This window comes from Gekko japonicus, unplaced genomic scaffold (assembly GCF_001447785.1).
Source record: "Gekko japonicus isolate JY-2015 unplaced genomic scaffold, Gekko_japonicus_V1.1 scaffold506, whole genome shotgun sequence".
NCBI classification, from domain to species: domain Eukaryota; kingdom Metazoa; phylum Chordata; class Lepidosauria; order Squamata; family Gekkonidae; genus Gekko; species Gekko japonicus.
This window is the reverse complement of record NW_015175372.1, coordinates 1179530-1201209: the sequence shown is the minus strand read 5'-3', so window position 1 is coordinate 1201209 and position 21680 is coordinate 1179530. Positions and strand designations below refer to the sequence as shown.

The following is a 21680-nucleotide window of genomic DNA, read 5'->3' as shown; positions in this document are numbered from 1 at the left end:
CTGTATTGCTTGGTGAGAATGCACACCTAAGAGAAGAAAGTCTTCCTTTGCGTTGCTGTTCCAGTGGTTCTTCAAGGTATCTGCCCTTTTGCCTGCTGTGAGATGAAGCAGTTCCATAAGCCTGCACAAAGCTTCAGACGCCATGCCATGGCACAAGAACAAAGAGCTCCAAACGCCACAAGGAGCTCCCTCTGTCACACGCAGGCAAAACCCCTCCCATCTACCTGCAAGACTGCACGTAACTGAGAGGTTCTATACACGGTTGCTTGGAAACTAATCTCTCACCCATCAACAGGCCCATCAAGAAACAATACCCCTTGCTCAGTGACTCATACCCTCTTTATCCAGGTGCCACTCTCCAGTCCAAGTTACTAGGTCTCAATATTGACCACTCCTTAGTTCCCCTCCCCTCTTCCTGCCAGCCAATAGCATGTTTTTGGGATGGACTAGTAGGAGGTGGGCCAAGACATGTGACCAGCCTGGCACAACCCCCAAGCCCCCCTTAAAAGGGTTACCCAGCCATGTGCTCGCTCTCTTGCTCTTCCCCCCCCAACAACCTCTATAATCTCTGCTTCTTGAATTTGTGGCCATTGAGTTAAAAAAAAACCCTTGCCTCAAGACTTTGGAACTGCAGCTAGAGTCCCATGTGCTTTCTGCTGGTTCAGTCTGCACGCTTCCTTTTCCTGGCAAAAATCCAATTTTCTAGAGTTTCCTTATTTTTCCATTTGGAAGACTTCACCTCTTCAGGATCAGGTGAAAGTATTGCCAAACCAACAAAACTCCTGCTAAAGTGAATGTGCTATCCCAATCTCTCTAAGTTTCCTAGCCCTATATAATTGTGTGTGTGTTTATGTAATATTTGAATGTGTATAAAATACAGTAAAATATATTGATTTGAACTAATATCAGCCTGCTTGTCTGTTACTGGTGCTCTGGATAAGTGGCAACCTCTGTATATAAAGGCGAAAGCTCCCTTTGCCAATTGCTTATTAATAATAATTCATAATTCCCCAATATTGATATGAAAACAGAGCAATTTGGCTAACAAGTGGTTTGGCCATGGAGACAACAGTACAGGAGGATGACTTCTCTAATGGGAAATGGAGAACAGCCAAGCCAAAGTTAGGTACTAACTGGGCTTTATTACTCACATTTAGCAACTGGAGTTTAGAACAAAAAGTAAGGCTATGTCCAGACACCACGATGTCTGGGCATAGCCTCACTCTTTGTTCTACCTTCATCCTTCAACATCAGCTAAAGACCTGTTTGTTTTCTTGATAACATGGGAAGGCATTTTTAGAACACTGCTTCCTTCAACTTTTTATATCTTAAAATATACTTTATAAATTAATGTTGTATTTTATTGTGAATTACTGTATTCTTCATAATAGTACAAGAGCAAAATATAAATTTTAAAAATTGTTCTAAGTGTTTTAACTGTTTTAATCCTACTTGTAATTGTATTTATTGAAATGTTGTTCACCGCCTGACTGTGTGCAGGGAGGGCAGTCAAAAAATGAATGAATGAATGAATAAATAAATAAAATTATTATTTTTTTGCTACAGAAGTTGTTGCTTTTGCCCTTTAAAAAACCTGAAAAGAAGCAGAAACACAGGAAATCAAATTGGCGACCAAGAAAGCCTTCACAGCATGTGTTGTCTTGTAGTCCAGAAGAAAGGATTACCAAGTGTCAACAAAGAGACCTCTCCTGGGCTGAAGTTCCTGAAGTGCACTCATGCAGCAAAGTACATTAACACTTCATTACTGAACTAATTAGGAACAGCCTCCATTCCCCACTCACAGTCATTAAAGAGAGCAAGACTGTTACTTAAAACAGTCAGGACATGAACAGAGCAAAAAGCAGGGCTGCTGGGTGTGTGTGTGTGGGGGGGGGGAGATGATCAAAGGAATTAATTTTTTTCTTTGAGGGAATCCAGGACGGGCAGCATTAAAAAAACAATGGTAGTGCTTTTTCTTGCTTCTCCTGAAGTGGCACGTCATTCTATAAAGCTGTGCTGTTTAAGAGCAAGGAGCCATCAAAAGTACCATGAAAACATCTGTTTTGCCCCTATTTGAGATCCAATGTGGTGAGTAATATTGGGGGAGGGGCCTATTGAGTCTCACCTATTATTATTGCTAAAGTAAATTATTCCCTTTGCTCCATAAAAATATTTACAGTCCCTAACGAACAATTGAAAAATAAAACTTCTTTTTAAAAAATATTACTTCATCAGTATATCTTTTTCTTTCATTCTTAATGAGAGGTTTTAGTTCCAAGTGAACCTAGTCAAGTTACTTATCTGGTTTCTCTGCTATGTGAAAGTTGTAGTCCATTATGAGAAATCAGACCTGTGAACAATATTTCCCAGGATTCCCCAGAGATTGTCTAAGACATAAGGGGAAAAGTATTTGGAGCATATGCAATTAGCCAGAGTTTGTCTTTATAAGGAACTGGCCTTTTTGAGAGCATCTGTTCCCTAAACGCATTATACAATCACACTATAATCATGTCATTCTGCACTTACATACTAGAACTGAAGCATAATTCACTGAGAAAGAAACCAGAAATATGAAACACAAAGAATGGCCATCAACGGGGATCCCCCCCCCCCATTTGTTTCTATCTGGCATCACAACTCAAAGACAAACTCACCATGAATAAATGATGCTTGACTCTCCCCCCTTGCTCACAGAGGAGAGGGAGGATGAATTTTGGTGGTCTCCTCCTTCCCAACCCCCGTGATGTTCCTGAGGGGTCCACTGATCTACAGAAGCATATAGGAAGGCACAGAAAACTGCAGCACGAGGGAGTAGGCAGGAAAGTTGCTGCTTACGCATTGCAGTTTCACTTGAATTGCTTTGAATGAAAGTCATTGCTTTGAAGTGATTTTTTTTAATGGAGGACTATTTTGCAATCGAAGAAAACTCATGACACTTTAAAAAACTTAAGAAGAAAACTCATGACACTTTAAAAAACTGGAACATATTCCCACTTTCTATTCCAAATAATATGATCATGGTGCTATTGATTAGCTTGATTTCATTTCTGCCTTGTTAGACAGCATGAGAAATTTGGTGCTTAGCCTGAATACCTAAAACTGTCTTTTAGATATTTCAGCCATGCATACACTGGGAGGGGGCTTACACCTGCTTCAGACCAACAACAGATCTCATAAAGAAAAGCCGCTGCTCCAGCTAATGCTACAGACCTTGCTCCTTAAAAGGATTCCTCTGTTGTACACAAACTCCCACAGCTTTTCCTAAGCAAAACATCTTTTCCTCTCTCAGCATGACCTCTGATTTCAAAGGTCTTTGTATTCAACTTTGTATTTATTTAAAGGGCACCTTTAAGAGTCTATGCTTCTCAGAAGCAAGTAAGAAATTATTATTGTAGCTCACTGAAGTACTTTGTTCTTATTTCCCAGAAATTAAAAGGCATTGCAAGCTAGCTAGTATAAGGCTTCCAAGCATCCAACAAATAAGCATCTTAGAGGAAATTCATGAACTGTCACAGTCTTCTCTTTAAAAACAAGAATATCCTCCTCCCCATGTTCTTCCTGGTTTCCCTCTCCGAGGGCTGCAGGCACGTAACTCTTTATTATCGAATGCTTCATCAACAAGAGCATAAAAACTGCATATTTAAAAAACAACACAGTTTTATTTTCCTTCTTTGTTAAATGTTAAGTCTGATAACAGCCTGCAGACCTAAACCAAAGTTAGTCATGCTACCTGTACTAAAGATGCTCACTGTTGTTTCTAAGCTGATAGTGACAGGAAGGCTTTAAGAACATAAGAACATAAGAGAAGCCAATGTTGGATCAGGTCAATGGCCCATCTAGTCCTATGTATTTTGCACATGCTGAAGGTTCTCTAGTTTGATTCTGAATTAGCTCCTATAGAAATTAATAATACACATGACTATATTTTGGTAATACTTTATTTAACATCAGTCCTTTCACAGTTTTTTCTTGTTGTGGTCACGTCTAGTTAGTGCCAGACTCTCTTTTTGGGATGACATGGCGCAGGACAAAAGGATGGTAGTACCAACTCTTGGTTAACATGATAAGGGGAAAATACCTTTGGCACAAAGGAAGGATCTGTCCTGAGTACCACCAAGACCTTCCTAGCCAACAAAGCCCCTAATTAAAACATCTTTCTTGCAGAAGTCATCTCTGCAAGAAAAAAGATGTCTTCTGAGAAGGAAACTGTTGGAATATATTTACAAGTTGACAACACTTTCAATTACTAAAGAGTCGATTGATGTTTGCATGTAAACAGGATGTTGCCTAACTTAGCTGTAACCAATCAGAAGTGTAGAAAGTTTGCCTGGAAAAACTGTGAGTGTAGTCTAATGAAGTGATCTATAACCTTTCTATTGGATAATCAATAACTTGGTTGAAGAACTGCTTTGATCATGTACGCAGTTGTTTGCATGTTTATTGTAGATCTTCTGCTCTTTGTTTTCAGAGGAAGAAGCCATCTTATAGTTTTAGCCATGAAATCATCAGGATCTAACCCTAAAAGCTAGAATGTATTTTCTTTGTTTTACCTCCAAAGTTCCCCTCCTTTAATTTTAGTAAAGACAGAACTTTTACTTTTTAAGCAAACACAATGGTGTTGGCTTTTAATTATTTACTTTGCAATTTAAAACAATTCCGATGATTTGAAAGGCTCAAGTGGAGGTTTGCTCAAGACCTGTAACACTTTAGAAAGGTTCCCAGTAGGCAATGTGCCTATGAGAAGAAAAAATATTCAATCTTTTGCGGTCCAACATAGCAGCCAATGCTGCAACCTGTCTTTTAAATTATCTGGTCTTAGAACCTGAATCCAGCCTTCATGTAGAAAGGGAATGATGTCTTTGTAAGCAGGTTTCAGTGGATCCAGCTTTTTGGTACTGGTCCACTTTTGGATGTCAGTCACGTACAATTATAGAGACGACTGGAAGCAGGTTTTCTGGACTGCACCATGATGTCAACTACTATGTCCCTGGAGGGTGTGAGATGACTTTCTTTTTTACATTGATCAGGCAGCCATGTGCCTGAAGAGACTGCATAGTGCACTTGGTGTCCTAGCTCACCTCCTCTGCCTTCTTGGCTCTGTGGAGGACATCATCTAGGTAAAGATAAAGGTGGATTCCTTGTTGTCATAGTAAAGAGAAGGAAACAATACCTTTTTTCTTTTTAAGAAAAATCTCTGGAAATGTTCCAGTTGGAAAGGCCTAGAAAAATTTCCTGACAACTCCCTTTCCTCTTTATCACAGTTTGTTGCCAAACTATGGCAGAAAGAAGCTCCTCCACCCCCAAACACAAGCCTGACATGGGTGGTGAGGGAGAAAGGGAACTTCTCTTTTGATTAGCTCTTGAAAGCTCCTGATATCCCTGGTGCTAGTGCTCTTATGGGAGAGATCAGCCTAAGCCATCACTTGGCCAGGTACTCCTAGCCACGGCAATGCCAACATGATTCCTGGTTGCATATGCACAGTGTTGGGGGAGGCCCAGGCTGGACCAAAGGCCTGCAATCTGTGGAGAGAGGGCAAAAAATGCGGGGAAAACCTGAGCAGCTGCCTGTTGGAATTTTCCCAAATTGCTGAGCTCACTGGGAAAGGTCTTAGAGAAGTCTGAGGGATGGGAAACTGCTCTGCCATACTTCTGCCCTTGCTTGGATTGGCCCCTTGTTTGCATTGGAGGTCCTTATCCCATCTTGAGGGGAGGGTGTCTCACCATCAGCTCCAATCTTCTCACTCTCTGTAGGCCTAGAAGCTTCTGAGTCTGTATGGGGCAGGCCACCCTCTATAGCTCCTCATGGTTGTTTGGACCCAGTAGAACTCTAGTGGGATTTTCCAACACATTGGGGGGGGCAGCTGCAGAATGACCCAGAACCCCAGGTCTGCCAGCACCGACGGCTGCCCATGCCACTGTAGATGCATCCATTGTTGGCCAGTCTCTGATGCCTGAAGCCTCAGGTGGGAGAGGCCTGTCTCAGCTGTCTCCCTGTTCTTTCTAAGACCAGCAATGAGGTACTTCCTCAAGACTTTTCCATCTTCCATTACCAACAAGGTAAGAGAGTCTAAGAGAGCGGGTCTAGGCTCAGGCCCAGTAGATCTCTGCCAGGCTTTTCCTGTGCAGTCAGTGGCCGGCTGTGGAACAACCCAACGCTTCAGGTCTGGCAGCACTGATGGCAACTTGTGCTGCTATAGAGGTTTCTGTCGTTGGCCCGTCTCTGATGCCTGGAACCTCAGGTGGGAGAGACTTGTCTTAACAGTTTCTTTTTTCTTTTTCAAGACTGGTGATGTGGCCTATTTTCATGGCTTTTCCTCCTTCCATACTAATAAGGCAAGAGTCTCCAAGAAAGCAGAGCTAGGCTCAAGTGTCCTGCTGGAGTGGCATGGCTATCGAAACTAGAAGGTCAGCCTTGCTCTGAGACAGTATAGGTCCTGTCTGCACTAACAGCTCACTGTAGCTGACTCTGGAGAATCCGAGCGGCCAAGCCTTTAAGGTTAACTTCATATTTTGCCCTCTGCACTATTCTTTTTTCTCCAGCTTATTTTTGTGTATGCATTCTGCATCTACAAACAAAACCCACATTTTTTTGCTTAATTGTGGTTAACATCACTTGTGACCTGTAGAGGGGGCGTCCAATTGCCACCGACTTGGCCAAGTGCAAAAGCAAGGGATGGGGCACACTGCAACCTCCCCTTTCTCTCCTCTCCTCCCTGCTCTCCCACTCCCTTTGGCTAGCTGCCGCTGGACTACTCCAGGCATCCACGACCCATAGAGGGATGCCAACTTGGTGGCCGGCTGGCTGGCTGGTCTGTCAGGAGGGGTGGTGTCCCAAGGATTTTAATGTTTGGGTTTGTTTGTTTTTTAAAGTGCCTTCAGGACTCTCCCACTGTTTCCAGTGGGCAATTCTGTCATTCCTTTTAATACATCCCCCTCCAAGCTGTGTGTAGATTGGCTTTGGGGAAGGGAAAAGAGGCAGAAGTGTGTGAAATGCCCCCTCTGCAAGTTAGACGTGTCAAACTCCCAGAAGACCTTCCCAGACTGCCCCTCTACCAGCCCTCCAAGTTGTGTGCAAAAAATTGGCTTTGGGGGAGGTGGTCCAGTGTCCAAAGGATAGAGGAGTTTGTCAAATGCCCCTTCCCCCTGCAAGCTAGAAGCATCAAAATAGAAGCGGAAATAGGGACCGGGAATGGGAATGGGCAGAGATGACTAAAGCTGTGTCAAGTAGTCTGCTTATTATTCCCTCTGACTCGGAAGCTGAAGAGCAAACAGCTCCGGGGAGAGACCACTTTCAGATACCCCACGGCAACACCATGATGACTGCGAAGACACCTCTGAACATCCATAAAACAACACAGAATCTGGAAAGAGCTGCGGTGCAGGAGGAAAGTGAGAGCGGGATGCAATATGGAGGGAGATTCTGCTCCTGATGTGGCTGTGGACAGAATCAGCCACAGTCTACACAAATGTGCAGAGTGAGAGTGCCTGGAGTGAGAGGACGTGTGACCAGCTTGGATGACTTCCCCCACGGAAGAAGAACTGGGTGTGTGTTTTTATTGTGACAGTTCGCCTTTAAAGAATGAGAATGTATTTTTAGAACTGGAAAACTTCTGATTAAAAAAAACATGAAGGGAGGCATTAACTCCAATAATGATCCTGATCCAGACTCTACACACCTGCACTGAGGACTAGATGGCCCTTCCAACTCTGTGATTCTATGATTTGCTCAAATCTTTCCATTCAATATTCCCAACACTTTCACTCCTATTGCGCATTTTAAAAATTCCTTTAGCTACTAAAACTGTTAGCATGTCAATATGCTTAAAAGAGGCAAGATATACCTTTAAATAAGTTTTTGTTTATTTAAAGAAGATATTCATTAGAAGTATGGAAAAGTTTTGGAAGCAATGAAATGTTTTTATTCAGCTGATAATTCATAGATGCTAAACTGCCCGGGCACATACGTGCTTGACAAGAAGGTAGCAGAAAATTTCACTGGTTAAGATGAAAACGTTGATTTCTCCTTCATTTCTTTAAAGCCCCACATGAGAACATGGAGCAAGAAAGGCTGGCTAGGACTTTGCCTGAGACCTTGGAAAGCTAGTGCTACTCAGAATAGACGGTACTAGACCAGACTGATCAAAGCTCTGACTCAATATTCGTATATAAAATTAGTAATATTGTGAGATGCTTTGATCTATGGTAATGAGGTATCTGGCTTCTTAATAACTGGCAGGAAGCAAGTGTCACTAGATAGCAGCCAAGTCACTCAGTTCACAAATTAGAATCAGTCCTATTGTATTAAAGTAAAAGCCACATCTCATGAACAGTAGCATCACACGTTGCAGGTCTGGCTGAGGTGGATCTCTTTCAGATATTAATTGTAGGGATGCATGAATGGAAGTTCCCTCACAGTTAAAAACAAACAAACCCCTAAATGTGGCATATAAATGATACAAAATAACCCCAACAAACAAATACAGTTAATTTCTGTCATTAGAATTGCCACCAGAAGTTACAAAGCATTCACTAGCCAGGAAGATTAATTATGGCATACTCAACTGTATCCTTCCTCTCAACACCCCAAACTATCCTGCATGCCCCAAAATAGCATTTTATTCACCTCCCAAGTCCCCATTTATTAACACAGCTGCCTCCACTCTTAACCAGGGAGACGCACAAGTCTGTGGTTGCTGTACACTAAACAGAAACACCTGCGTCCCTCTTACTCCCCCCCACTAATATACCAAACATATATATTTATATATGTAGTTATTATAACTTTTCTTCGAAGCACTAAGTCTCATGTTCTGAAAATGAAAATAAATCCCTCTCTTACATTCTCTCCCACAGCCCCACGTGGCTCTGACAGACAAGCACAGGCAGTGCAGAAAATATTTCACTTCATCTTATTTTAAAAGAAAAGGAGAACAAGAGAGAGAATTCTTGTGGCATTCTAGAGGTCCCAGGACACTCATTCCAAATGCCTGAGTTGAGCCCTGAGTGACTTGGAGTCTAAAAAAGAGCGTGGATTTCTAGGCAGCTGTCCAAATTCAACACAGACAGTATTCTATCTGTACTTTTTTAGCAGCCAAGAAAGAAATAGGGGTAGTGGGGAGTTTAGGAGTGGGAGAGGTTGCTAAGCTGGGAGAGATGGAGCAAGCCATGAAAAAAATCAGTCTGGGTACTCCTCCAGAAGGATGTGCTATGGATGCACTACGGAAAACTAGAAAAAGAGGGTGATTGTATTCAAACATGGGTATTCAATGAATGAGCTGTGTGTCAATGCTGGACCTTTCTTAGAAATTGCTCTTGGAATTCTTATAGCCTGAGGGCTGGTTCAGATATTACTGTCATCATTTGACCACTGCCACAAAGCAATTCCTCCCAGAAGCACCAGAATCTAAAAGTTGTTAAGTCTGCTTAAATACAGGCCACATCTGAACACAACACACTGGTGTGGGATTTCAACATGTTCAGATGATATTAAGATTTCAAATGTTATTTTCCATGTAGGAGTGCTACCATGAGGAAAAATCTTTTTGACGGTGGAGGTATGCAAAGAAAAGTCTGAACTGGTAAAAGTCTATGGTGTGCCATGGTGGCATAAGCTAACATAATATCCAATAATTGATGAAAAGCTGTAAAGACAGGGCTTACTCAGCCCTTTCATCACTCCCACACCCTGATTGCAATTTTTCACCCTTTTTATTCTTGGTTTAAGATGTAACATAGTATATATACCTTCTGTCTAGCATTATATAGCAAATGTAGGCAATGGCTGAGCATAGTAATGTATCATTAATATTTGCTCCATTTAAGCCTGTTGGTACTTCTATGCTTTATTCAAAAATATGAATGCTGAAGGTATACTGGTGTTACACTCGGTGTTCCCTGCAACACACACACAAAATATGGACTACATTACTTTGTCTTGAAGCACCAATGTCCACATGTCTAATAAACCTTATAGAACTACAGGTTTTCTACAGGGATCACTACTCATGCATATATTATAGAGCCACATAAGGTGCTGATATAACAGTATAATGATAAGAGAGCTATTAAGCCTTCATATTTTTGTTCCCTAACCACATTAACAGTAACAAGATTGTCTCAAGCACTGAACGCACACATAAATAAACGTGAAGCTGCCATATAAAGAACATGACCCTCGGTTCATCAAAGTCAGATCTCCTGGGTCTCAGGTAGAGGCCTTTAGACTGCCAACAGATCTCCTGGGTCTCAGGTAGAGGCCTTTCACAACTACCTGATCTTTTTTAAAGCTGGAGTTGCTGGAGATTGAACTTAGGCCCTTCTGCATGCCAAGCACGGATGCTCTACCACTGAACCACAGTCCACTCCAATCAGCAGCACAAGTCAGACTCTTACCTCACTCAGCTTGGCCCAGTTGAAAGACTTCAGTGGATGAGATGGCTGCGGGATTGATTTCTTTTTCAGACTTGTTCCACTGGTGCTGAATGTGGTGGTGGAAACTGGAGGCATTCCCATGTTGAAAAATGGGGGCGCTCCAGGAGGAGGAGGGGGGCCTCCTGGAGGAGGTGGTGGAGCTGGTGGAGGGGGACTAGAGAATGGAAGAGGTGGTGGTGGAGGAGGCAAAGTCTCTGATGATGGTATATCTGAAGAAAGAGCAAACGGGCCACCTGGAGGCAGTTGAGGAGTGGATGGGAAGGAAATGTTGCCACCATGCTGGAAAAAAAGATGGCATTTAGAATGCACATTCTCAGCATATATCACATTATTTTGGTGACATACTGCAGTTCTTCTTATCCTACCTCCACCACAGTACCAAACATTAATTATATTTAATTCTTTTTGCCCTTTCAGACTCCGAGGTATATTTTAATAGAAGCTGGAGTTTTCATTCTTTTATTTTCCCTTTCTGTGGGTGCCAGAATGCCACGGGTATCCCATTTGGAAGTCTCAATACTAACTTCCTCAATGGAACAGCAGTGGAAAGCAGTGAAATAAAGATGCATCCATAGCATCTGGACAGATCAGGAAAATTCCCTATTGGTAAGAAACCTTACAAATAATGCAAAAGGACATATAGTTCAAATAACCTTTTGACAAGTTTAAGGAGTGCTTACATAGAGGTTGGACCCTAGATGAATTCTGCTTTACATACCATAACTTTTATTTGGCATGTAAAGAGTTAATTGCTTAAATCCTTGTGGGAAATTGCTCTATGCATCTAACTACAATTAATCACAGCACCTACTTTGTGGTACAATATAATGTGTGAACAATCCCAACAAAGAAAGAAACAAGCTAGAGGTAGTGAAAAGAAAAATGGAAAGCATTAGCTCTGTAGTCACTGATCCCATACAAGGGCATTCATGAACTTTCCTGCAACCTTATGCAAATTTGTTTCTCCATTTCATAAAGGGTACATGCAGAAAATTATGGCTCAGTTGCCTCTGTTCTCTATTTGATTGATTTTATAAATCACAAAAGAAGAAAATGCCCCATATCATACCGAGAACTCATTGAGTTGAGCTACAAGGTCAGTCATTTGGTCCCGAGTTTGGCGTAGCTCCAAGCCTTCTTTCTGCAGCTTGTCCTTCATTTTATTTAATGTCTTCATCATTTCATCTTTTTCCTGAGTCTTTATATCACATTCCCTTTCTTTCTTTTCTAGCCTGCTCATCAGCTCAGTGTGTTCTGTGAACAGCAGTGGGGACAAGATTGAAAAGTGATGGATGATTTCGGGCAATCTAGGTGACCTCAAAAGCCATGAATCATCCCCAGAAGAAACTATGTGTAAGGTGCATAACTGCAAACATCTGAAGGAGTTAACTGTCCTGGGAAGGAAGGGGGTTATACTAAGACTAGGAATGGCAGGTTATTACTGAAAGATGGTTTAGGTGAGAATCATCAGGTACCTTCTAACAATGAGTCTCTCAAATCTACATTAAGATTGCAGAGAAAAACTAGAAGCTTTATCAGTGTTTTGGATTTAAACTCCAGCTCACCCACAGACTCATTGGAAACCTTAGGCAACTCACAATCCTCCTGCATCTGTTCACCATCTGTAAAATGGCAACAACAATGACCTGTACAGTGCTGCAGTCTGAGACCTTATCCTCCCATCACCTTGGAAATCAATGGTTCAGTTAATCAATTAATGCCCCTGTATTATTCAAGAACCCTAGAAGGCCAAATACCTTTCCGGAATTTTTCTGCTTGATCCCTCCACTGCTTCACTTCATTCTCATTTACCAACCTAAGTGAACATACAGAGAGATCGTTTGAGATCCATTCCAAAACAATTAAATACAAAAATATTCCTATGACATCAGAAGAAAACAGAATGCTACAAATACAGGATTGGAATTCTCTGTGTGATTTGAATATAAACTGTACTACATGTAAATGAAAGTCTGAGATGATAAGGCAGGATAGAAAAGTTTTTTAAAAAATAAAACGAATAAGCTATTCCTTCTATAGATTATCTCCATGTAGAACAAATGTCACATATAAAGGAGTCCTTACATTTAGCACATTGTGTAGCTGAACTATAGTAGCAGTTAACAGGATTCTTACATCTTAATGATGTTCTTGACATTGAAGTTCTCCAAAGCAGCTATATCTGGATCATCACCTCGCTCATCCTGAAGAACAATTTGCTGAAGTATCCTGTCTAACAGCTGCCACTGTTGAAAATTTCCCCCATTTCGTTTATCTACAATGAAAAGTGGCAGTAAGGAAACTAAGAAAAGGACAATGGCTTTGCTAGTGATATAATTAAAGTCCTTGTTGGCTTTCTTTGGACTGACATAACAGTAAAGTTCCTTCAGCTTCTTAGATTCCGTCAGGTTTTTTTCATATTCTGTGTTGCCGACCTTTTTTTTTTTTCAGTGGTTATTGTACGTTTCAGTCATTTTGGATGGGGTGTTTTTGTGTTTTCTTGTGATTTTACTTTAATGGCTTATATTTCAACTTACGGAAAAAAGGGGGGGAAAACTGTGACATTTTAGTGCTTAATGATATATTCATAAATCATAATATACAATGACAAAAAATGAACAATATATAAAGTGAATGTAGACGGTGGTCTACAGAATGGTGTGCCGTTTCGACAACTATCTTCTTCTGAACAAGGATGTGTACATAAACTGTCTTTTAACAATTCATTTCTCTTGGTGACGTATTGAAAATATCACTGCTGATTCACTTCATCACAAAGCTATGCTTACAAGCTAGGTTCTTCAATGGGCTATAGTTGCTAAAGGAATCAGCAGTGATATTTTCTCCACTCATATATGTATTCATTCCTCCAGCAGAACATCCGAAAAGGGTTCATCTATCCGCCTTAACAAAGCTATCCTGGGAGATGCAGAGATATGACATAGGTCCCTAATGTATGTTTAGATTAACATGCAGTTTGTTCCCTATATTAGGATGAGATAAAAGATATCAAGGCCAATCTTATTTAGCTATACTTCCCCCTTTGTGCTGTATGCTCTGAAATCATAGTCTCCAGCAGTCAGTGGACCCAGATGGGGATGAAGTTGAGATCTATAGTAAAAATATGCCCTTCATTAAGTGGAAGTGCCTTTTGCAAGCTATGAAGGAGATTAGGATCTAAATCATAAAACTGGTCATTTTACCTTGTGTTGGAAATCTTTCATTGTATTTGGTTGGAAAGAAATAATTTGCAAATATACTTGAAATTTCCACATTGTCCAGTAAATTACTTATAATAAAAATAACATATAAATTCTTCAACAGATTTATGCCTGGTTCCACTGTGGTCAGTGTGCTTTTGTGACACAAGACCTAGTTCTGAACTATGGACCAGCTTTAGCTACTGTGGCTCACAAGGTGGCAAGTAAAATGGAATCCTACATATGGGAAGATGTAAGCAATCAGATTTTGCTGCTTCAGAACACAACAAAGACAAATCAGAGTGACAGCAATACTTCCTCCCTTTACTTGGACTGCCTAGAAGCAAAATATTCTTGGCTGTTACTGGATTATTAAATCAAATAGCTTTAATATCCCCAATTTGTATCATGTTCCTCGAAAAGAAACTGCTAATTTGATTTTCCAATTAGGGCCTGAGAACCTTCAGCTTATGCATTCCCATGAGGTGACAGCAAAATGTGAATTTTGTCCTTAATGATAACAACAGAGTTTTGCTTGATTGGTTTACAAAAATCCTTGTTCCATGTCAATTAAAAACAGCACCTGTTTCACGAGATCCCAGACCACAAGGATAAAGTTATTTTTTTCTTGTAAAAAAGTAATAATTTAATTAAAAATGGACTTTATTTCCAAATGGACAGCACTCAGCTATTCACTATTTAAATGCTATTTAAGGAAGAGCCATTTAAAGCTTGAGGACTTTAAATGGAAACAGAAAGCAGTGCAAGGAAAGCCAGTTGTCTGTCAACTCCAGCTCTGAGGTTAACTCAGTATTCGCATACCCACACCTTCTCTATAATTGTGTGAACATTGTAACGTTCACTGCCATTCTAAGCAGAGTTATACTCTTCTAACCCCATTGATTTCAATGGACATAGAAGGGTTTTACTTTGTCTAGGATTGCACTGTGTATGGCCAAATCATACAGGTTAGCACTTCCAGGAAGGTCACAACTATTACATGTTTTAAACCACTAATATATTTATTTTCTTTTTAAGCATTTCAGCGCAGCCAACCACTTCAACTGCAGGTCAGATCCACTGGATGGGTAGCAGTCTTCATTCTCAAGCCACAAAGTGTAAGACTATGGGATCTATCAAGGGACATTTAGGATACTTTCCTCAGTATGTGCTCAGCATGCATAGTTTTGGCATTATCAAACAGCTGTACATGTCTGTATACAATATATCCAGTCAACTTATGCCGCATTCACTTCTTCATTTTATGTAAGTTTCAATTGACTGTGCAATGCTCAAACAAGACACACAAGAAGAAAAAATCCAATACCAGGTCCAAGTGTCCAATCAGATCAAACACTAATAGACACAGGGGTTTGATTACAGGTAAGGGGAGCCTCACATGGCTGGAATTCCCCCTTTTTAAAGAAAAATCAACAATCATGGGAAAATTCCTATTCCTAACTCTGGTGTTTCATCTGTCTCAATAGTTTAGTGACCCTGGACCCTTTGCCTTTCTCCGTATCTGAACTGGCACCTTGGATGTGCTATGTTTTCAGGTGTCAAACTTTGCTACTGCTGTGCTTTGCCATAATTCTGGGGGGGAGGGCATTCCCTGAGGGTGGGGCGAGTGTGTGCGGGAGTGAATGAGACTTTTGCTTTTAGAAGATGTAACTTTTCCACAAGTCAAATCCCTTCTCCTCCCCTTTCCCTTTCCCAGGGGAAGGTGGCCTTGAACACATTCTTGTGCCATCTCAGACTCTAGATTACCAGGACATATATCTCTCCTGGTTGGCATGGCAATTAGGCAGAGTATGGCTGTGATATATGCTTGGGGGATGGATGGGGCCTGCCTGAATTTCCTATAATAAGACTGTACCCACCAAAAGTCTTTAGTTCTTACACAAGTGACTTTCTGGATCTTGCATATAAACTTTCACTACCTAAAGAGAATTGTTGAGTGTAACTGGACTGGGGGTCTGACATCAGGCAGGAAAACATAAATGCCTTCTTGCCCAGCACCATAGTCCTGATCCCCAGCCAGTTGTTGATAAAGAATGGGGGCATCCAACCACAGGTTTCTGACATCTCATCCACTTTAGCCTCCAACAACCTCTCTGCTTTTTAAGATTTTGCCATCCAAATGCAGGTATTCTTAAACTTATCTTCATAGTCATAACGGTTAGATATTCTTTTAAAGGGAAGAAGGAAAGAAAACAAGTTGAGATTCTATGAAGCTGAATTTTGTGCCCAGTATCAAAATTTGTTATTTTCCCCCTTGAGCTTGGTCAAAATCACACTATATAAACATACCTGGATATTATTCCCAAGTAAGGTAACGGAATATACAGTCTGGTGAAACTAACTGAATTGAACAGGCAATTTTAGGACTATGAAGATGATATACTCACAAGGCATTTGCAAGCAGTGCTGAAGGAAAGAGAGCAAATATGGATAAGCATCTGTGTGTTTCAGCCTTTTCTTGACCAGCTCAAACATATGTGAGGCACTTTTTGTGTCAATATGTACCTGTAACAAAACAGAAAGTGGGAAGAAAAAAACAAAAAAGTGTTAACAAAGGCAAGTTAAACAAAAGCAGTTTTTAAGTTGTCTTTAAAAAGGGTTCCAGAGGAGATCCGGGAAATTACAGGCCAGTCAGTCTGACGTCGATACCGGGTAAATTGGTGGAAACCATTATTAAGGAAAGAATTAGTAGTCACATAGATGAACAAAACCTATTGAGGCAGACTCAACATGGGTTCTGTAAGGGAAGATCTTGTCTCACTAACCTGTTAATGTTCTTTGAGGGGGTGAACAAACATGTGGACAAGGGGGATCCAATAGATATTGTTTACCTTGACTTCCAGAAAGCTTTTGATAAAGTTCCTCATCAAAGGCTCCTAAGCAAGCTCAAAAATCATGGGATAAAAGGACAAGTCCTTTTATGGATCAAAAACTGGCTAATTAATAGAAAACAGAGAGTGAGTATAAATGGGCAGTTCTCCCAGTGGAGGGGGGTAAGCAGTGGGGTACCACAGGGATCAGTACTTGGTCCACTGCTTTTTAACTTGTTCATTAATGATTTGGAGTTGGGAGTAAGCAGTGAAGTGGCTAAATTTGCGGATGATACGAAGTTGTTCAGGGTGGTGAAAACCAGTGAGGATTGTGAGGCACTCCAAAGGGATCTGTCAAAGATGGGCAAGTGGGCGTCAACATGGCAAATGGGGTTCAATGTGGCCAAGTGCAAGGTGATGCACATTGGAGCCAAAAATCCTAAATATAAATACACATTGATGGGGTCTGAACTGGCAGAGACAGATCAAGAGAGAGATCTTGGAGTTGTAGTAGATAACTCACTGAAAATGTCGAGACAGTGTGTGACTGCAATAAAGAAGGCCAATGCTATGCTGGGGATTATTAGGAAGGGTATTGTAAACAGATCAGCCAATATCATAATGCCGCTATATAAATCAATGGTGCGACCTCATCTGGAATACTGTGTGCAATTCTGGTCACCACACCTTAAAAAGGATATTATAGCTTTGGAAAAAGTGCAGAAAAGAGCAACTCGAATGATAAAAGGGTTGGAACACTTTCCCTATGAGGAAGGACGTCCTTCTTCACCCAAAGAGTGATTAACACTTGGAATTCACTGCCACAGGAAGTGGTGGTGGCTACAAGCATGGACGGCTTCAAAAGGGAATTAGATAAGCATATGGAGCAGAGGTCCATCAGTGGCTATTAGCCACAAGGTATAGATAGGGACTCTGGGGCAAGTGATGCTCTGTCATCTTGGTGCTTGGGGGGGTCAACAGTGGGATGGCTTCTAATGTCCTGGCCCCACTGGTGGACCTCCTGATGGCACTGGTATTTCTGGCCACTGTGTGATACAGAGTGTTGGACTGGATGGGCCTTTGGCCTGATCCAACATTGGCATCTCTTATGTTCTTATGTTCTTAAAAAGCATTTTAAATTTGCACTTTCCATTAAAAATGGAAGGTTTGTTTCACTTACCGTGACCCTCTCTTCTCTCTGGTCCAGGCAATCTGAACATGTGAGAAGTAGCCCCTCTCTGGAGGCAGACAGGGTTGCTGACAATTGTTTATTCCAATGGGGAGGGGCTTCTCTCCCAAGCTCCCAGGTTTCAAAGCAGTCCATCCCCCATTCACAAGTATTACAACAGACAAAACTCTGAACCAACAGCCAACCAAAAAAATCATCACATAGAACTGAGTGCAAAGAGATCAACCAATGAAGATCGAACAGAGGACCTACAGGGTACCTTATCAAAAGGTTGGATTCCCTAGCAGCATACCTTATGCAGGACATGGTCCACCCCTGGAACTCATCAGGCTCTTCCCCTGGAAGGAAAAAAGACTGCCCCACCATAAGACCACCAAGAAGGGTGATTCATGGTAATTGGTTGACACCTTCCTAGAGGCCACTAGGGTGTCCATAACCTTATCCAAGCAACCATGCTTTGAAACAGCTGGGTGGGAGGGAAGACATACAAGCAGCTGGTCTATCCAAGCACAGCTTAGAGTGTCTATTCCTATGGACTGGAGATATCTCCTTCTTGCGATGTACCTAGGTACATGATGGTTGAGTTCTGATGTGAAGAGGTCCACCTTTACTGTGCCAAATCTGTGGCAGATCTAGTGGAAGGTTTCCTTGTTCAGCATCCATTCTGACTGATCCAGGGATCGCCTGCTGAGCCAGTCCACCAATGTGTTGGACATTCCTGCCATGTGAACAGGTGGCCATAGGTGGCTCTGTGCCCACTGCAAGATCTGTGTCACCTCTGCATACAGAGAACTGGATTTCATACCCTTTTGATGGCTGATATAAGACTTGACAATCCATGTGCACTAGGACATCCTTCCTGACTAGGAGATCCTGGAAGGGTAAGAGAACCCACACGATCACTCTAAGTTCCAGAAAATTGATGATCTGAGTGGCCTCTTCATGGGTCCAGGACCCTTATGCTATTTTTCCTTGGGAGTGGGCTCCCCACACCAAAGGCTGGCATCCATAGTCAGAAGTGTCCTGTCCGGTTCTCTGAGAGGGGTCCCTTCTAGAAGTCTGGATGGGTACATCCACCACTGGAGATCCTGAAGCAGACTGTCTGGAAGCTTGATGATCCTGTGCCTTTTGTGGGCTATTACTTCCTGGAAGGGAAGAAGAAACTTCCGGAGAGGGCGAGTGTGGAATTTTGCTCATGAGATCACATCCTGGCATGATACTAGCAATCTCAGAAGTCTCACCAGGAGTATGACTTCCATGTGAGACGCCTGTGTAATCTCCTGTAGCAGAGAAAGAATCATCTCTCTTCTGTTTTAGGACAGGAAAACCTGATCCTGAACCAAGTCTATGACGACCGCTGGGTGCAAAGTAGACAGCTCTTCTCCATGTTGATAATGAAGCCATGGTCTTGCAGGCAGGAGAGAGTGCTTTACACCTCTTACACTCTCTGTTGATATGATGGGGACCTGATGAGAATGTCATTCAAGTATGGAAAAATAGAAATGCCCTGGGTACAAAGAGCCATGTGCAAGACTAGAATGCCCTTGGGGCAGTCTTGAGACTGAAGGGAATGCCCTGATCTAGGAAATGATTCCCACTGTAGGAGAAGCAGAGGAATCTCCGGTGAGAATCCTGAATCAGAATATGAAAATTAGTCTCTGACAGATCTACTGATGCCAGAAAATCCTTTTTACGGATTGAGAAAATTATAGATTTGAGAGTTTCCATCTGCAACTTTTTTTCTTGATCCTGCAATTCAGCCACTTTAAGTATAAAATGGCTCTCATGTTTACAGTCTTCTTTGGAACAGCGAATAAAATTGAGTAGACCCCTGATGACTTTTGGTCTTCTGGGACCGGTTCTATTGCTCCAATGTCCAAAAGATGTTGGACAGCTTGAAGAAGGAGAAGGTGTTTCTTTGGGCACTGATTTGTCAGGACTTGGATGAATCTGTTGTGAGGAAGGGTTCACAGTTCCAGAGAGTAGCCGTGTGTGACTGTGTCCAGTACCCACCAGTCGCTGACAGCCAACTTCCAACTTTCCGCAAAAAACTGAAGCTGACATCCAATGTTTGGTGGCACTGGTCAGCTGTTGATATCATGCAGAATAACTCTTTTTTGCTCCTCACAAGCCCTGGTTGGTTGTTCTATAGAAAAAGGAACTGGAGGTGACTCCTGGGAGACTTAGATAGCTGAAAGCTAGTGTTGCATTTAGGATCACAAAAGGAATGGAAGCATTTCTTGGGTTTCCCTTCCTTTTTGTGCGCGGGTAAAGCCGTCTTTTTGTCTTTATCTTCTATCAGATATCTATCCATGCCATCCCCCCCAAACCAGATGCGTTTAGAAAGCCACTTGAACCTGAGAAGTAGGGTCAACTTCCCAGTTGCATATCCAGGTGGTACATCCAGCTGTAACACTGGATGCCATAGCCCTGGCTGACAATTGGACTGCATTGAGGGATGCATCCTCAGAGAAGGCTGCCAGTAGGGCAATCTTCTTTAGCTCATCTTTATGCTCTTCAGGAATGTCATTGCCGAAAGATCTGAGGCTCAGGAATAGACTGCCCTGGGAAAAAGGGAACTCACCATGGAAGCCCTCAAGGCAGCTGAAGAAGCTTCAAATTCTTGCACAAAGACTGATCTATCCTTCTATCACAAGGGTCCCTAGAGAGGCCATCTGACTCTGCTGGAATGACCATGTTTGAACACAGGCTGGCAACTGGTGCATCCCCTACTGGAATTTTAAAGTGCTCTCCTGCCTCAGGCATCAACAAGTAGACATATGAAATGATCTGATGGTTGGCCTTGGTCTTCTCTGGAGCTTCCCACTCAGATCTGACCACCCTGACAGTTTGGTGTAGTAGTTAAGTGTGCGGACTCTAATCTGGGAGAACCGGGTTTGATTCCCCACTCCTCCACTTGCACCTGCTTGATGATCTTAGGGAAGCCATAGTTCTGGCACAGCTGTTCTTGAAAAAGAGCAGTTTCTGTCAGAGCTCTCTCAGCTCCACCTACCTCACAGGGTGTCTGTTGTGGGGAGGGGAAGGAGTTTGTAAGCTGCTCTGAGACTCCTTTAGGTTGTGAAGGGCGGGGTATAAATCCAATCTCTTCTTCTTCCTCTTCTTGACAGAGACAGATGGGAAAGGAATCCCAAGGGATAGAGATCTCCCTTGTGAGAAGTCCCTGGCCAAGCCAGATCATCTGGATGGGTCAGGCTCCTCTACTTCCTTCTTGCTATAAGTGATCTCCAGGATGCATAGGGCCTTAAGAAGACGCTTTCGAGAAATTTTCCTGCTTGGCTAGATGAGTCTGCATGGTTCTTCCTCATCTGAAAGTTCTCCCTCCTTTCTTGGGGAGGAAGAATCTGAGAAGTCAGAATAATCAGGTGCATGACCCATTAAGAGTCTTAGGTTCCTAGATGAATGCCTAGAAGGCGTAGCCTCTTTGCATCTTTTTGAGAGAAGGGGAGAAGAAGGTTCCCTGCTTTCCTGCCTTTTCCTAAATCCAGAACTGGAGGGTGAGTGGGATCTAATCCTAGTAGAAGACCTAGCAGAATGTCAAAGGATGGAAATAGCCTCTGATAGGGAGGCTTTGATCTCCTTTTGCACTTCCCCCTTAATCCAGGCTAACAAATTAGAATGTGCATTATCTCCCAAGAGATCCAGGGCAGAAGCTTCTGTCACCTCTGATCCATGGGAGGAACCATGGGCTGAGGAAGAGGAGAGGGAAGAAGGATTGTTGAGGCCTAAATTCCTCCTGTGGTGCATGGTCATATAGGCCCAAGCAAGTTGCCATTATGGAAAATTCCACGTTTTTTTTAAATTATATATACATGGGGGGGCCCTGGATCACAGCCTCTTAATGGCCATCGAGGGGACTGAGGTGGTGGCGAATTGGTACAGAGGCTCCCACTGTGACAGCTACTGATGCTCCATAGACCTTTGGAGCAATTGGGGATGCTACTGGCCCAAAGGCTGGAATCCCCATGGCTTTTCTCTCCTCACATGGAGGACTGGAGATGAAGGGGGGCT

General features: G+C 42.3%; 1 protein-coding gene across 1 annotated transcript in view; it reads right to left on the bottom strand.

Annotated features, from left to right (window-relative positions):
- DAAM2 (dishevelled associated activator of morphogenesis 2) overlaps positions 1-21680 on the bottom strand; it is a gene marked incomplete at its 3' end in the record, with an annotated part of 220508 nt that overhangs the window by 28454 nt on the left and 170374 nt on the right. Inside the window, exons 10-14 of the mRNA XM_015425505.1 lie at positions 16040-16157; positions 12568-12706; positions 12189-12247; positions 11501-11685; positions 10393-10710 (exon numbers count right to left, since the gene is read on the bottom strand). Coding sequence (XP_015280991.1) covers positions 10393-10710; positions 11501-11685; positions 12189-12247; positions 12568-12706; positions 16040-16157 — 819 coding nt within the window. The remainder of the gene's footprint in view (positions 1-10392; positions 10711-11500; positions 11686-12188; positions 12248-12567; positions 12707-16039; positions 16158-21680) is intronic.